At 42.1% G+C, this 17,720-nt stretch overlaps 1 protein-coding gene across 4 annotated transcripts in view; it reads left to right on the top strand.

Annotated features, from left to right (window-relative positions):
- The window catches only part of agap1 (ArfGAP with GTPase domain, ankyrin repeat and PH domain 1), a 788,284-nt gene that overhangs the window by 703,256 nt on the left and 67,308 nt on the right, over nucleotides 1–17,720 (top strand). For all 4 annotated transcript variants that reach the window (XM_060827602.1, XM_060827601.1, XM_060827600.1 and 1 more), the window contains 3 exons: nucleotides 217–371; nucleotides 1,588–1,678; nucleotides 3,743–3,965. In XM_060827602.1, the coding sequence (XP_060683585.1) occupies nucleotides 217–371; nucleotides 1,588–1,678; nucleotides 3,743–3,965 (469 nt within the window). The remainder of the gene's footprint in view (nucleotides 1–216; nucleotides 372–1,587; nucleotides 1,679–3,742; nucleotides 3,966–17,720) is intronic.

Here is a 17,720-nt window from a genome sequence, read left to right as displayed (position 1 = left end):
TGTTGACCTATTGGCCATATGCTCCTGCATTTTCTCTCTGACCTTTACTGACTCCAAACTGACTCTCAAAGTATGCAGATTGAAGCAATTTGCAAAAAAACAGGCCTTGGGTTCAAGTAGGTGTTAACAAGCTCCCACATCCCAGCCGACCACCACTGCCTACCGTAGCTGTGGTTCTCCACTTATTCAGGCTATTACTTTTTGTTCCCTTTACAGAGCAAGAAGAGAATTTTGAGTTTATCATCGTGTCTCTGACAGGCCAGACCTGGCATTTTGAAGCTGCCTCTTATGAGGAAAGGGACGCGTGGGTCCAAGCAATTGAAAGTCAGATTCTGGCTAGTTTGCAATCTTGCGAGAGCAGCAAGAACAAGGTGATTTTCCTGAGCTCTTCTGTTCTACTTGGTTTACTGACAATGCTCCAGTATCACATGCACTGTAACTGCTTCCTCCCTTAAGGTTTTCTCCATGTCGTAGCTGTGGGACTGAAAGCCAAAGTTCTCCTTCCTTTTCAGTGAGGTTCCATGCTATTAGAGGACAGTCTGCTCATGGCACTTCCAGTTTAAACATCTGTACATTATTTCAACCAAATCTAAAGTTGGTATTGGTGGCTTCAGTATGTGGTTCAGATTATATTTCTTTTTAAACAAGCCCCAGTTAAAACCTCATTGAAAAGCTGTTATAGCTTAAAGAGAAAAATGAAAGTTGAGTAAAATTTGGCATCAAGACTGCACAGAATAACAAATACTGCACTCCCTTTCATTAGTTTGCTGTTGGAGCTTTAATTTTGTTCTGTATATAACAATCCAATTAGAACAGTCTCCAGGGACAGCCAAACAATGATCTTCAATTGGTTTACAAGATCCATTAAGGACAGTGGGTGCCACTAAGCAGCCCTGTGTTTCCACAGTGCTAATCTATCTAGTGCAGTTTGTTAGTATTTATAATAAAATGCAAGTTTCTTGAGTATATTTTCTGGTAAATGTGGAAGTGCCTTGAGTACATATTCTGGTAAAAGTGCAAGGAATGGACTCTACCTTTCTGCACTTGTATCTGGATGTTTAAAAAGAGGGAATGCAGTGATCCCCTTGGTACAAAGGTTTTGTTCAATATCCTCAAAATGCATGCAGTGTTGCTGGCAGAAACATAGATTAGTAGAAGGCCATTCAGCCCTTGGAGGCTGTTTCACCATTCAGTGGATCACAGCTCCCATTTGCCGCCTTAGTTCTGGAGTAATTAATGACAAAAATCTGTCAATCTCGGTTTTGAAATTTTCAATTGAACTTTGACTCATTACCTTTTATGTAAGAGCTGTTTACTCCCAACACCTCTGAATGCCCTAGCTCAAATTTTAAGGTTATTGTGAAATACTTTAACCATCAATATTACTGTTTGTACTTCTCTAGGTTTTCTGTTTCTTGCTTTTTAACCTATTGATCACATTAAACATGAATTCTACTATGTGAAACATGGGATAATTAATCTCAGAAAAACAGCATGATCATTGTAGAAACATTCAGCTTAAATAATGTGCTGTGGCTGCATTCATTGGCACTGACTGTATCTGTCTATTATTTTGCCTTTGCTTAGTCACGACTGGCGAGCCAGAATGAAGCTATCGCTCTTCAGTCAATCAGAAACATTCGTGGCAACTCTCATTGTGTGGACTGTGAGGCATTAAGTAAGTGATGAAAAGACATTTTCTGTCAGATGTTGTTTCCTTCTTCATCTCTGTCTCATTCCTGACCAGAAAGAATTTCTAGGAGATCACAGAAATCATACAGCACAGGAGAAGGCCATCAGCCTATCATTTTCTTTGTTCCAGCTCTTTGCAATTGGTCCCACTTTCCTGCTCTTTCTCCTTAACCCAGCAAATGTCTCATTTTTTATATTTCAGATTACGTCCCCTTTTAAAATTTATTATTAAATCTCCTTTAAGTTAATACGTTCCAGCTCGTAACAACACACAGAGTAAAAAAGTAATCTTGTCTCCCCCTCGCTTTTTCCCTTCTGTGTTCTCTAGTTGCTGACCGTCTTGCCAGTGTAAACAATTTCTCTCTATTTGTCTCATAATTTTTGAGTATCTCTATTAAATTTCCTCTTATCTGGTCTAAGGAGAACAATCCCTCTGTAACCATTCCACATAACTGAGGTCTCTGGTTCACCTCTTGTAAATCTCTCCACCTGCTCCAATGCTTTCCCAATCCTTTGGGTCCAGAATTGGATGCAGTACTCTAGCACAGGCTTAACCATATCATAAATTGTATGCTCAGAAGTTGTTAATGGTGCTATGTACCTCATGACTGAACAGTACACTTGAGTGGCTAACACTCATGCTTGGCAGCATTCTTTGAGGGTGTTTCCAGTAGTTTCTAGTACTTTGAGGCCAAAGACCCTGCTTTAACTACGTGTAGTGAACACAGTTAATTGGATAAAAGATATGTTTTGATCGTAACAAGAAGGGATCCTTTTATGGAGCTCCTTCTATAGTGCAGCTGTCAGTGTTAAACAAGATATTGTGCTTGTCTACTGTGTGTGATAAATACTGAAAATTTTTAATGGAATGGTGGCATTTGGGGGTAGACTTTATATTTCTCATTTAGCTCATAAATATATCTAAAGTGTCACTGAGCCATAAAAACCAAAAATGTCTTGATTTTGTTTCCTGACCTCAGGAGGTTTACAGTGTGAGAGTCACAAATGATAAGGAGTATTAAACTACACAGCAAGGTGGCTGACTCTCCATGGGTTAATGATTCCATTCACTTATTATTTAACATAGAATTATGAGATGATACTGCATATAAGGAAGCTGTTTAGACCATCTACACTGGGACAGCTCATTCTAAAGGCACCTCCACTGCTCTCTCCCTATATCAATGCAAACTTTCCTCTTTCAGGAATCTTAAGTTCCTTTTTGATAGCTCCTTTTAAATTTGTATCCACTAACTTGGAGATAGTGAGAACTGCTGAAGCTGGAGAGTCAGAGTGGAGCTGGAAAAAGTACAGCAGATCAAGCAGCATCAGAGGAGGAGGGGAGTCAATGTTTCAGGTCAGAGCCTTTCATGAGGAAACGTGACTCTCCTTCTTGGATGTTGCTTGACCTGCTGTGCTTTTTCCAGCTCCACTCGTTATCTGCTCCATATCCACCATCCTACCAGGCATTGCATTTTGAATCCTAACCACTTGGTGTATGAAAAGTTTCACATTGCCTCTTGATCTTTTGCTGATCATCTTAATTGATCTCCTCAACCATTTGAGAAGGCTTCTCTTTATTTACACAATCAAATATTTACAGTCACTTACCCTATTCCACTTTAAGGCAAATAGCTTCATTTTCTCCAGTCTATCCACATAACAGTATTCTTTCATCCCTACTACATTGCCTTAACAACTTCTCCTGAAGTCATCAGGACCCAGTGTTCAAATAAAAATACTGTAACAGAGGGTAAGTCTGTCCACAGATAAAGCGATTCTCATTGTCCAGTTCAAAGGCAGACGAAGGGACATTTAGTAAGCAAGACAGGTAGCATGTTTGAAGAGTGAAAGAGACTTAACATTACAGTTTGTGACCTTTCAATCAGATGAAATATTAACTCTTGTTTTGCTCTCTACAGCTGCTGACAGACATTCTGAGTATTTCCACCATTTTCTGCTTTATTTTAGATTTCCGGTATTTTTCTTGTGTGTTGACATTTATTATGCGCCATTTAGTAAGCTTTTTACTGATTTGAATTTGTTCCAGATCCAGACTGGGCCAGTTTGAACCTAGGAGCTCTCATGTGCATTGAATGCTCAGGTATCCACCGCAACCTTGGCACCCACCTGTCACGGGTCCGCTCCCTCGATCTTGACGATTGGCCCCTGGAGCTTATCCGAGTAATGTCATCCATTGGGAACGAAGTAGCTAACAGCATTTGGGAAGGAAGTGCCCAGGGACGCACCAAACCCTCACCCGATTCCACAAGGTACATGCATTCATCTCTATTCATTAGTCTTGAATTAACTCTGGGCCATTTTTTTGTTTTCTCCAAGCTGCACTATTCCAATACTATCCTCGCTGGCCTATTCTCTCTAAAATTGGGCTTATCTAAAACTCTGCTACTTATGTCCTACCTCATACCATATCCCTTCACCCATCACCCTGTACCCACTGACTTAAATTGGCTCAGGAATTTTAAAATTCTGGCCTTAATGATTCATTCCCCCATGGCCTTGCTCTTCACTATCTCTGTGCATTGAAACTGTGACTCAAAGATTAAAAGCTGCTCTGCCACTGAGATATTTTATGCGTATAGTTGTTTGGCTGCATCTAACAGTACTTTTTAAATAGGTGGAAAATATTGCACAGTTAGATCATGATGTACTAGCAAATCTAGTAACCAAGTTTATTTATAAGATTTATGATTACATCAAAGCAGTAAAAAAAAGTTAGCTTTCAGCAATATAATGCTTTGACATATTCCTGTCAACTGTCCCAAAAATAAAATCTTGATTCCTTTTCAGTATCTATTAACCATCAGTCCTAAGATAAGTTAACTTCATACCTGACATAGATCTGATGAATCATGCAACATAGAAATGAATGCTTGAACGCGGGGAAACTCCTGAACAGGGAGAATTTGCATCACTTGTATAACTGTGAACAGGTTTTTGCCATCTCAGATCAGAACAGTCCTTTCATACTCAACATGTAAATATGTTCAAAGTCAGTTTTAAGTTTCAGGGAGATAAATTGTGAACAACAGATTGCTATAGTTTGTATGGGTTTATTTTTAACACTTCATTTATGTGTCAAATTGCTGGACCTTGAGGATAACTATTTTGTGGCTGTTAGCTTTCTGCACATAAAAGCAACATTTCAAAGCCAGAGGATAATTTCTGATGTAATTAACATACAATAAATTCCCACCATGAGATCAGTTGAGCCAAAGAACTCCCACAGAATGTACATATCCCTAGAGGATAGGGATTGCATTAATTCACTTCTCTACCCAAAGGTAAAAGAGTACCTTTTCGGAGACAGCTGACCTTTTTCTTTGTATTTGCAATATTTAGATGGGAGCTGATTAATTCAGTTGGCTAGATGGCTAATGTATGATTCAGAATAATACCAACAGTGACTACTTCAATCCCATTCCAACCAAGGTGGAATTCGGATCTGCCACCTTCCCCTGACGATAAGAATGGAAGACAGTAGTGACCCATCTCTGACAAAATATGCTGAGGAACATAAGATGAAGGGTCAACAGGCAATGAGGCAAGGACCAGATTTTAGGGAAAGCACAAATGGAATGGAACAATATCCTGGCCCCTCAAAAATATATGACAAACAGTTATGAGACTTGACAGCTTGAAGTAAAACTAGAGTTACATTGTATATTTTCTGCATTTCTTTACCACTTCATTTCCAAGTATGTTCATCTTGTCTTCACCCTGCATTTCCATCTCTTTCTGTTCTTCTAGCATGTTAATCACTTCCTCGTCATTTTGTATAATTATGTAAACTTAGCTCAAAGTATAGGACTAGGAGGAGGCTATTCTGCCTTGGTTTCATTTGTCTTCATCCCTTTAATAAATAAAAATTCAATGATGTCCATTCTGAATTTTTAATTGACCTCAGCCTCAACAGTGTTTTGTGAAGGGAGAGAATTAGAGATTTTCATCGCCCTTTGTCTTAAGAAGTGCATCCTGGTATTACCTCATCTGAACAGTACCACTCTGATTTTAAAGTTAGGGATCTTTACCATCCACCAGAGAAAGTACTTTCCCTTCGAGATGTTTAAGAATTTGATAGAGTAGAGAATTAGGTGGACATCCAACCCTACATACTCCAGAATCTCTTTCACATGGTCCTCTGTGAGAACCTTCAGCAAACAATGCTCCAAAGTTGTGGTCACAACAACAGGTTGAGGTCATGGAGTTTTGCAGTACAGAAATAAACCCTTCGGTCCAATGCGGCCATGCTGATCAGATATCCTAAATTAATCTAGTTCCATTTGCCAGCATAGCCCATATCCTTCTAAACCCTTCCTAGTTGTGTACCCATCCAGATGCCTTTTAAATGATGTAATTGTACCAGCATGCATCACTTCCTCTGGCAGCTCGTTCCGTACACACACTATGTGAAAAAGTTGCCCTCTCACCTTAAACCTGTGCCCTTTAGTCTTGAACTCCCCTAACCTGGGGGGGAAAAAAACTCCATTCATTCCCCTTCATGATTTTATAAACCTCTCAGCCTCTGACATTACAGGGAAAAATAGTCTTAGCCTAATCAGCCTCTCCCTAAACGTCAAACTCTCCAACCACAGCAAGATCCTTGTAAAACTTTTCTGAACTTTTTTGTTCTTGAAAACTTTAAAGGACATGTGGTGTTTTTAGGAATCATTTTCAGCCATATAACCAGGTAAATAAATGCCAGTAGCTAACAGACACTGGGCTGCAAAATGTGAGGAGACTGGGCAATGGACTATCTGTAGTCAAGAGTGTGATGCTGGAAAAGCAAAACAGGTCAGGCAGCTTCCGAGGAGCAGGAGAATCAACGATTCGGGCAAAAGCCCTTCATCAGGAATAAGGCTGTGTGCCGAGGGGGTGGAGAGATAAATGAGAGGGGAATGGGACTGAAGGGAAGGTAGCTGAGGGTGCAATAGGCAGATGTAGGTGGGGGGGGTAATGATGATAGGTTGGAGGGGAGGGTGGAGCAGATAAGTAGGAAGGAAGATGGACAGGTAGGACAGGTCATGTGGGCGATGCCGAGTTCAAAGATTGGAACTGACATAAGGTGGGGGAAGGAGAAATGTGGAAACTGGTGAAATCCACATTGATCTCGTGGGGTTGGGGGGTCCAGAAGCAGAAGATGTGGCGTCCTTCCTCCAGAAGTCGGGTGGTCAGGGAGCGGCGATGGAGGAGGCTCAGCACCTGCTTATCCTTGGCAGGGGAAGGAGAGTTGAAGTGTTGGGCCATTGGGCAGTGGGGTTGGTTGGTGTGGGTGACCCATAGATGTTCTCTGAAGCACACTGCAAGTAGGCATCCTTTCCCTGGAATCTTAGAGGCTGTGAGGTGATCTTACCGAGGTTTATAAAATCGTGAGGGGAATGAATGGAGGGAATAGACAAGTTTTTTTTCCCCAGGGTAGGGGAGTTCAAGACTAAAGGTCATAGCTTTGAGGTGAGAGGGCAACCTTTTTACACTGCATGTGCATGGAATGAGCTGCCAGAGAAAGCGGTGAATGCTGGTACAATTACAACATTTAAAAGACATCTGGATGGATATGTAACTATGAAGGGTTTAGAAGGATATGGGCCAAATGCTGGCAAATGGAACTAAATTAATTTAGGATATCTGGTTAGCATGGCCGAGTTGGACTGAAGGGTCTATTTCGCCAATGTAGAGGAGACCGGGTTGGGAGCAGCAGATATGGTAAATGACATGTGTGGAAGTGCAGGTAAAACTGTGATGGATGTGGAAGGTTCCTTTGAGGCCTTGGACGGAGGTGGAGGGGGCAGGTGTGGGTGCAGGTTTTGCAACTTCTGCCGTGGCAGGGAGGGTGCCGGGAGGGGAGGGTGGATTGGTCGGGGTCATGAACCTGACAAGGTAGTCGCAGAGGGATCAGTCATTACGGAAAGCGGATGGAGTGGGGAGAGAAATTTATCTCTGGTGGTGGGTTCTGTTTGTAGGTGACGGAAATGTGGAGTATGACATAATGTATACAGAGGTTGGTGGGATAGAAGATAAGGACCAAGAGGTTTCTGTCCTTGTTGCGATTGAAGGGGCGCAGTTCGAGGGCAGTGTTTCAGGAAGTGGAAGAGCTGTGCTGGAGGGCATCATCAGCCACATGGGAAGGGAGATTGCAGTCTTTAAAGGAGACCATCTGGTGTGTTCTGTGGTGGAACTGGTCATCCTCAGAAGCAGATGCGGCCGAGGTGGAGGAATTGGGAATAAGAGTGTTTTTACAAGAAGCAGGATGGGAGGAGGTGTGGTCCAAGTAGTTGTGAGAGTCGGCTTTGTAGAAGATATCAGTATTGAGTCGGTCACCATTGATAGAGGTGGAGATGGAGAGGTCCAGGAAGGAGAGGGAGGTGAGATGGTCCACAGGACGTCTACTGGTAGAGTGCTTCAGCGAACATCTTTGGGACACCTGCACCAATCAACCCATACTCCCTGCGGCCGAACACTTCAACTCCATCTCCCACTCCGCTAAGGACATGCAGGTCCTGTGCCTCCTCCATCGCCACTCCCTAACCACCCGACACCTGGAGGAAGAACACCTCATCTTCTGCCTCAGGACCCTCCAATCACACAAAATTAATGTGGATTTCACCAGTTTCCTCATTTCTCCTGCCCCCACCTTATCCCAGTTCCAACCTTCCAATTTGGCACCACCCTCATGACCTGTCCATCTTCCTTCCCACCTCTCATTAACCCCACCTCCATCTACCTATCGCATCCTCAGCTACCTTCCCCACCCCCTCCCGTTTATCTCATCACCTTGGATCACAGCCTCATTCCTAATGAAAGGCTTTTGTCTGAAATGTCGATTCTCCTGTTCCTCGGATTCTGCCTGACCTGCTGTGCTTTCCCAGCGCCCCAGTCTCAACTCTAATCTCCCGGATCTGCAGTCCTCACTTTCGCCTAATGGATTATCTGTAGCTTATCCAGCCTTGTATGGTCTCAGCTGTGTTTTGCCCCAGTAGCAAAGTAGTGTGTGTTTTGGAGAATTTTAGAGCCTGTTTAAAATTTCTTGTCTTTTTTAATTTATAGACTAGCTTCAATAGATGTGTTTGCAGGTAGTGTAAACTTCAGCAACCAAGGCAGAGATCAAATTCTTAATGGCTGTGGTATTTTTTTCATCAGTGACCTGCAGTTTTGAATTGTGAATGCTCCTTAAGGATATGAAATTCGAGCAGGATTCAAAATTCAGTCTGCAGTTTGAAAGAGAGAAGGCAAAATCGGATGTAATGGTGTTACAGTTAAATAAAGGTAATTATGAGGGCATGAAAGAGGAACTGACAAAAATAGACTGGAAGCAGAGCCTAGCGGGGAAGACAGTAGAGCAAAAATGGCAGGAGTTTGTGGGTATAATTGAGGACACTGTACAGAGGTTCATCCCCAAGAAAAGAAAGATTATCCGGGGAGGGATTACACAGCCGTGGCTGACAAAGGAAGTCAGGAAATGTATTAAAAAAGAGAGATCTTATAAAGTGGCCAAGAGCAGTGGGAAATCAGAAGATTGGGAAGGCTACAAAAACAAACAGAGGATAACAAAGAGAGAAATAATGAAGGAGAGGATCAAATATGAAGGTAGGCTAGCCAGTAATATTAGAAATGATAGTAAAAGTTTCTTTCAATACATAAGAAACAAACGACATGCAAAAGTAGACATTGGGCCACTTCAAACTGATGCTGGAAGCCTCGTGATGGGAGATAAGGAAATAGCAGGAGAACTTAACAAGTACTTTGCATCAGTTTTCACAGTGGAAGACATGAGTAATATCCCAACAATTAAAGGGAGTCAGGGGAGTGAGCTGAGTATGGTTGCCATTACAAAAGGGAAAGTGCTAGAAAAGCTAAAAGGTCTTAAAATTGATAAATCTCCAGGCCCCGATGGGATACATCCTAGAGTTCTGAGAAAGGTGGCTGAGGAAATAGCGGAGGCATTGGTTGAGATCTTTCAAGAGTCACTGGAGTCAGGGAAAGTCCCAGATGATTGGAAGATCGCTGTTGTAACCCCCTTGTTCAAGAAAGGATCAAGACAAAAGATGGAAAATTATAGGCCAATTAGCCTAACCTCGGTTGTTGGTAAAATTCTAGAATCCATCATTAAGGATGAGGTTTCTAAATTCTTGGAAGAGCAGAGTCTGAATTGAACGAGTCAATATGGATTTAGTAAGGGGAGGTCGTGCCTGACAAACCTGTTGGAATTCTTTGAAGACGTGACAAGTAGGTTAGACCAGGGAAACCCAGCGGATGTGGTCTATCTAGACTTCCAAAAGGCCTTTGCTAAGGTGTCACACGGGAGGCTGCTGAGCAAGGTGAGGGCCCATGGTGTTCGAGGTGAGCTACTGGTATGGATTGAGGATTGGCTGTCTGACAGAAGACAGAGAGTTGAGATAAAAGGTTCTTTTTCGAAATGGTAGCCGGTGACAAGCGGTGTCCCGCAGGGTTCAGTGTTGGGGCCGCAGCTGTTCACATTATATATTAATGATCTGGATGAAGGGACTGGGGGCATTCTAACAAAGTTTGCCAATAATATGAAATTAGGTGGACAGGCAGGTAGTACTGACGAAGTGGGGAGGCTGCACAAGGATCTAGACAGTTTGGGAGGGTGGTCCAGGAAATGGCTGATGGAATTCAACATGAACAAATGCGAGGTCTTGCACTTTGGAAAAAAAGAATAAAAGCATAGACTACCTTCTAAACGGTGAGAAAATTCGTAAAGCCAAAGTACAAAGGGATCTGGGAGTGCTATGCGAGGATTCTCTAAAGGTAAACATGCAGGTTGAGTCCGTGATTAAGAAAGTGAATAGAATGTTGTCATTTATCTCAAGAGGGTTGGAATATAAAAGCACCGTTGTTCTACTGAGACTTTATAAAGCTCTGGTTAGGCCCCATTTGGAGTACTGTGTCCAGTTTTGGTCCCCACACCTCAGGAAGGACATACTGGCACTGGAACGTGTCCAGCGGAGATTCACACAGATGATCCCTGGAATGGTTGGTCTAACATACGAGGAACGGCTGAGGATCCTGGGATTGTATTCATTGGAGTTTAGAAGATTAAGGGGAGACTTAATAGAAACTTACAAGATAATACATGGCTTGGAAAGGGTGGACGCTAGGAAATTTTTTCCGTTAGGCGAGGAGACTAGGATCCGTGGACACAGTCTTAAAATTAGAGGGGGTCAATTCAGAACAGAAATGCGGAGACATTTCTTCAGCCAGAGAGTGGTGGGCCTGTGGAATTCATTGCCGCAGAGTGCAGTGGAGGCCGGGACACTAAATATCTTCAAGGCAGAGATTCTTGTTGTCTCGAGGAATTAAGGGCTACGGGGAGAATGCGGCTAAATGGAGTTGAAATGCCCATCAGCCATGATTGAATGGCGGAGTGGACTCCATGGGCCGAATGGCCTTACTTCCACTCCTATGTCTTATGGTCTTAAAGTATTATACACAACACAGTCACGATAGAAAAGGGTCGAGAGTACAACTTGTGACCACATGTAAATGTTGTTTCAGAAATAATTAAGGACTGCTATTGTATCACAAAGTTTTCAGCTTAATTTATCAAATTTAGATGAGATTCATGGGTGCTAGTCTGCTTTTCATGCAGTGTTTGTGAACATAGGTGTGAACCTTGTGCAAAAACTCAATCTGCCCAAACTACTTGGGAAATTTCAGTAAAAGACAATCAGCTTTCTCTCCACTTGGAAATCCAAACAGAAGCGCTTTTTCCATTGTTTGATTACGCAAGTGAATTTTATGGCTAGTATCAATATCTTGCTCACAGTGATCGGCAAGTCAGAATTCAGCTCTTAGCTTTCTTTTAGAACATATGCGATACAGAAGAAGGCCACTTGACCCATCATGTCTATGCTGGATTTTATGAAAGTCTGTCCATTCTCCTCTCACTTTCCAAGTCTTGGTGTCTAGCCCTCACGGCTACTGTAGTTAAGTGTATCTCATTTATTTTATACGATTAGAGTCGTTTACATTATCATCCTCTTCAGGCAGTGACAGCCAGGACCCCCACTGTGCTTGAGGTGAAAACATTTCTAAGTTTCCCTGTAATATTTCTGTTAGTTACTTTAAAGGATTGTACCCTAGTTATGGAATGAAGGATTACGGAAATGGAACCTTCCTACCCACTCCACCAAGGCTTCTCGTAATTATGTAGAAGCTATGTTTTATGATATGAGGACCACACGGCAATGGTCAGTGCTAATGGGAAAGACCAAAGATTTGTTTCTATTGGTGCGTTCCATGATTCAGTGATTGATACTCTCACCTTACCATCTGTACATGTGGGTTCAAGACCCATTTAAGAGGTTTGACCTTAACATTACAACTGTATTTGTGAGCTGTTAAGCAAAGACCTGCAAACGTAAAAAATATTACATGGCACTATTTTTAAGAACAGAGACATTGTGGCCAATGTCTCTTCTTCAATCAGCCCATCGCTGTATGTGCTAATTACCTTCCACATTTCTGCAAATATCATGGCAACTACACTTCAAAAGTACCTTGTTGCCTGTAAAGCGTGTTAGGATGTTCTGAGATTGTGGAAGGTACGCTATAGATATTAAAAATGTTTTTCCTTAGTGTCTTCCTTTTCTTGCCCTATCTGTAGATGTTTGATTCCTGAAGGTATGCAGTCCAATGAGCCTCAAATATTTGCAAGTGCCTCACCCAATGACCCACGTGACTGAAAGGGAGTGGAAATTGGAGAGCAAAGAGAGGCATTACAATGTAATTGAGAACATATTCTGATCCAACGTGAATAGAAGTTTGGCTGCCATTTTTTTTCTCGTTTCCCCTTCACTAGACCAGTTCTGTCACTCCAACTTCTGCTTCAGTTTATTGGGGACAGGTTAGTGCTGTTTGATATTGGGCAATGTGCTGACCTACTGAACAAGCCTAGTCCAAAACAAGGAGGTATAACCATCAAATTAGCGACAGATCTTTCAGGGTAGTAACAGGAAACACTTTTCACACAAACAGCCGTGAAAGTCTGTGTTTTGTGCATTTTATCATTCACAGAATGTGGGCATCTGCAGCAAGGTCAGGATTTATTGCCCTGCTCTGGTTACACTTGAAAATGATTTGGTGAACCATTTTCTTGAACTGCTGCAATTTCTGTGTTGCTGTGCTATCAGGAGTTTCAGGATTTTGACCCAGTGGCATTGTAGGAAAATCATTGTTTTTCCAAGTTGGGTTGATGAGTGACTTGAAGCAGAATTTGCAGGAAGCGATATGCCTGTGTACTAGCAGCCTCATCTGGTGAAGTTTGTAGTTTTGGAAGGTGTAGTAGAAAAAGAGCCAGGTTTTGCACTGTAGCTTCAGTCCTTCAGCCATGCAGGATCTGGATTATGATGCATACCTACGACCTCCCCTTCTGGTAATCTGTTAATGTCACCTGTAAATGGCTTTAATGGTTTCCTGCAATTATCAGCAGCCTCCGAACCGTGGCCGAAACTTCCTCAGAGATGGTAACAAATTGAAGCTGGCGTCTGCTGAAAGACTATCGACTTCCCATTCTTTTTGCACAGAGGCTGTTACTCCTCCATGGCACCTTTTTAATTACTTGTGAGCAAAACTCTTTCAGTACAAATTGTCTGAAATTTTCATTATTCTTTTCTTCTTGATCTGCTTCTATTCAATATAGGCACATTCTGTGCTGAGGGTGAGGATTGAATAAGATCAATGTGACCAGAATTAACTTGAACTTGTTCCTGAATGTATTTATTTAATGCAATGGTAATTTTCCTTGACAGCTCAGCTTCTGTTTTTGGTGTGTTGAATTTGTATTACATGCTTAATCCAGCAATTACTTAGGAGAAGAAGTGCCAACAACACATAAATTAAGTGTTGGCACTTAATAAAGGCAGCACTAACTCACTAACACAACAAGTGCTTTGGATTATGGGTTAGTTCTGTCACTGTTCAAGCTCACCAGAGGTCAGTCTTGTGAACTGTGCAAAAGCCTGTAACTTCAGGGGTGGATGCCCTGGATCTCCAAGGCATGTGGGAGTCCCTTCCTCATCCCATCAAGCACTTACTCGTTTGCACTGACAAAATATCTGAAAGTCATTGTCAGCCATCCACTAATGTTGCATTAGTATGCAGTCTTGTTTTGTACTATGTCTGTATTTCCTCGAGCATGGAACATGAAGGGTGACGTATTAGAGATAGAACAGGCCGTTCAGTCCACCATGTCTGTGCTGACCATGGTGCCATTCTAATATAATCCCAGCTGCCTGCATATTTGGTGCAAATCCCTCTATTCTCTGCCTGTTCACTTATCTGTCTTTAAACTTTGCTATCATATCTTTTTCTATCATCTCCCCTGGCAGCGCGTTCCAAGTGACTACCACTCTCTGTGTGTTAAAAAAAAATGCTCTTCTCGCACATCTGCTTTAAATTTTCCCTCTCTCACCTAAAACCAATGCCCACTCATATTTGACATTTCCACCCTGGGAATGAAGCTGACTATCCACCCTCACCATGCCTGTCATAATTTTATATGCTTCTATCAGGTCACCACTCAGCCTCCGACGCTTTAACGAAAACAATCCATGTTTATCCAACCTCTCCTTATAGCAAATACACTCCAATCCAGGCAACATTCTGCTAAATCTCTTCAGTATACTCTCCAAAGCCTCCACATCTTCCTATGGTGTGGCAAACCCCCAGATTTGCACACAATATTCCAAATGCGGCCTGACCAAAGTCTTACGCAGTTGCAACATGACTTGCCAACTTTTGTATTCAGTGCCTTGACCAAATGAAGGCAAGCATGCTACATGCCTTCTTTACCACCTTAACCACTTGTGTTGCTATTTTCAGGGAGCTATGGATTTGCACCCTAAAGGTCCAGCCATTCATAGTATACCTTCCTTTTGCAGTTGACCTCCAAAAATGCATCACCTCACATTTATCCAGATTAAACTCCATTCGCCACTTCTCTGCCCAAATTTCCAGTGGATCTATAACTTGCTACATCATTTAAGAACATAGAACAATTCAGCACAGAAACAGGTTATTCGATCCACTTCGTCTGTGCTGACCATGATGCCATTATAGATGAGTCTCATCTACCTGCACATGATCTGAATCACTCCATTCTCTGCCTATTCATGTGTCTGTCTCAATGCATCTTAAACATTGCTAACATATCTGCTTTTACCATCTTACTTGGTACCGTGTTCCGGTACCTACCACCATCTGGATAAAAAAACTTTTCCCCTCATGCTTTCAAACCTATGCCCCCTGGTGTTTGACATTTCCACACTGGGAAGAACACTTTCACTATCCACTCTACTCATGCGTCTCATAATTTTATATACTTTGATCAAGTTGTCCCTCAGCCTCCAACATTCTAGCGAAAACAATCCAAATTTGTCCAAGCTCTCCATATAGCTAATACACTCTAACCTGTCTTCACCAAACACACCTCCACCAATTTTAATGTCATCTGCAAACTTACTAATCAGACGACCTACATTTTCTTCCAAATCATTTTTATATATATGTATAGAGAACAGAGATGCCAGCCCTGATCTTTTCAGAATACCACTGGTTACAAAGCTCCATTCAGAAAAACAGCCTTCCTCAACTACCCTCTATTTTTTGTGGCCAACCCAAAATTGTATCTAACTTTCCAAATCACCATGGATTCCATGTTCAAGTTGATTGAAGGATCTCAGAGAGTGTATAGAGAAAAACGAATTCCTCTGATGCGTTGGGGCATGTGGTCTCTAACAAGGTCCAGTTAGTCTAACCTCCATAGTGGGGAAGGTATTTTCAAGAATTCTAAGGGAAAGGATATATCTGCACTTCAAATGACTGAGATTGTCAGCATGAATTTGGTGAGGGAAGGTCAGGTCTGACAAATTTGACTAAAGTTTTTTGAGGTGGTAACAAGGGGGTGTTTCTTAGAGTAATGTGTCTACAGTACTTGGACTTTTATCAAGGTAAGGTTCCTCAAGACATATTGGTCAAGAAAGTAAGATCACATGGGATTCAAAAAAAAGTGGCACATTGGATCCAGAACAGGATGAGAGGTCGGAAGCAGAGGGTGATGGTAGAAGGATGTTTCTGGACTGGAAATCCGTTTCCAGTGAGGTTTTATTGGGCTCGGTAATGGGGCCTTCGCAGGTTATGGTAATCATTAATGATTTAGACTTTAATATAGGAAGTATGATCAAGAATTTGGAAAGAATTTTGGTAGAGTGATTTTAAAAGTGAGGAGGAGAGTTTTAAACTGCAGAAGTATATAAATACACTGTCAAGTGGCCAGAGCAATGATAAATGGAATTCAATCAAGTGAAGTGTGAGTTTATGCAATTGAGGGGGGCTAGCAAGCCAAGAGATTACACACTGAATAATAGGACCCCTGAAAGTACGCAGATCAGAGGGTCCTAGGTGTACACATTCACAGATTCATGAAAGTAATTGATCAGGTAGATAAAGTGGTTAAGAAGGCATAAGGAATAGCAGTGACATAGCATACAAGCAGAAGGAGGTTATGCTGGGGCTGAATCAAATGCAAGTTAAACCACTACTTGAGTGTTACGTGCAGTTCTGCTCACAATTTTATAGGAAGGGTGTGTTTGCCCTAGAGGGTGCAGAGGAGATACACCAGGATGTTGTCTGTACCTGAAAGGTCTGAGCTATAAAGAAAGATGTAGAGAGTCTGTTTTCCTTGGAGCAGTAAAGGTTGAGAGGAGGTCTGATAGAGGTGTATGAGATTGAGGGAACTAATTAGGATGGATAGAAAGATTTTTTTTCCCTACTAATAGCAGAGTCAATAATCAGGAGGCATAGACTTAAGGCAAGAAGGAGAAGAATATTAGGGCAGTTGAGAAAGAATGATTTCACCCAGAGAGTAATGGGCATATGGAAATCACTGTTTTAAAGGGTGGTTGTGTCAAAAACTAATGTAACATTTTAAGCAGCATTTAGATATTCACTTGCACAGGAATAGTCTCCAGAGCTATGGACCAACAGCTGGAAATTGGAGTCAATGTAGTCAGATCTTTTGACTGGCAGAGATATAATGGGACAAATGGCCTCCTTCAGTTATGTAAATATTTGATTTATTGTCATGTATACCTAAGTACAGTGAAAAGCTTTGTTAAGAGCAGTACAGACAGATCATAGTAAGCAAAGATATACAGATCATAGGGTGAAAAAAACTTGGACAGAGGCACACAGATTATCGCATAGGGCATGTGCTAGGCAAGATCAACATTATTTGAAGTAAGAGAGTTCATTCATCAGTCTAATAACGGCAGGTAACAAGCTGTTCTTGAATCTGCTGGTGCGTGCGTTCAAGCTTCTGTTTTTTCTGCCTGACGGAAGAGGCTGTAGGAGAGCATTGCCCAGGTGCGCTGGGTCTTTGATGATGTTGGTAGCCTTACCACAGCAATGGACTGTGTAACTGAATAGAAGATTGGTTCCTGTGCTGGTCTGGGCTGTGCACACAACCTTCTATAGTTTCTTATGGTTCCGGGTCGAGCAGTTGCCAGGCCTTATGCACCTGGACAATCTGCATTCAATGGTGCATCTGTAAAGATTTGTCAGGGACCTTGTGGACATGCCAAACTTCCTGATCCACTTGAGTAAGAAGCGGCGTTGTTGTGCCTTTTTGACCATCGCATCTACCTGGGAAGTTTAGGACAAGTTGTCAGTTACTATCACTCCTAGGAACTTGAAGCTCTCCACCCACTCAATCTTAGTTCTGTTGATGTAGATGGAGGCATGTTCTACTCCTTTCTTTCTGAAGTCAGTGATAAGCTCTTTAGTTTTGCTGATGTTGAGAAAGAGGGTGTTCTCATTGCACCATGTCATCAAGCCATCTACCTCCTTTCTGTATTCTAACTCGTTGTTTGATATCCGTCCTAACACGGTGGTGTCATTACCAAGCTTATAGGTAGTGTTTGTTCGGAATTTGGCAACACAGTCGCAGGTGTATAAGGAGTACAGTTGGAGGGGGCTGAGAATGCATC

The sequence above is a fragment of the Hemiscyllium ocellatum genome, chromosome 7 (genome assembly GCF_020745735.1).
Source record: "Hemiscyllium ocellatum isolate sHemOce1 chromosome 7, sHemOce1.pat.X.cur, whole genome shotgun sequence".
In the NCBI taxonomy this organism is placed as follows: Eukaryota; Metazoa; Chordata; class Chondrichthyes; order Orectolobiformes; family Hemiscylliidae; genus Hemiscyllium; species Hemiscyllium ocellatum.
Note: the sequence above shows the minus strand (reverse complement) of the source record. Positions and strands in the feature narration are given on the sequence as shown.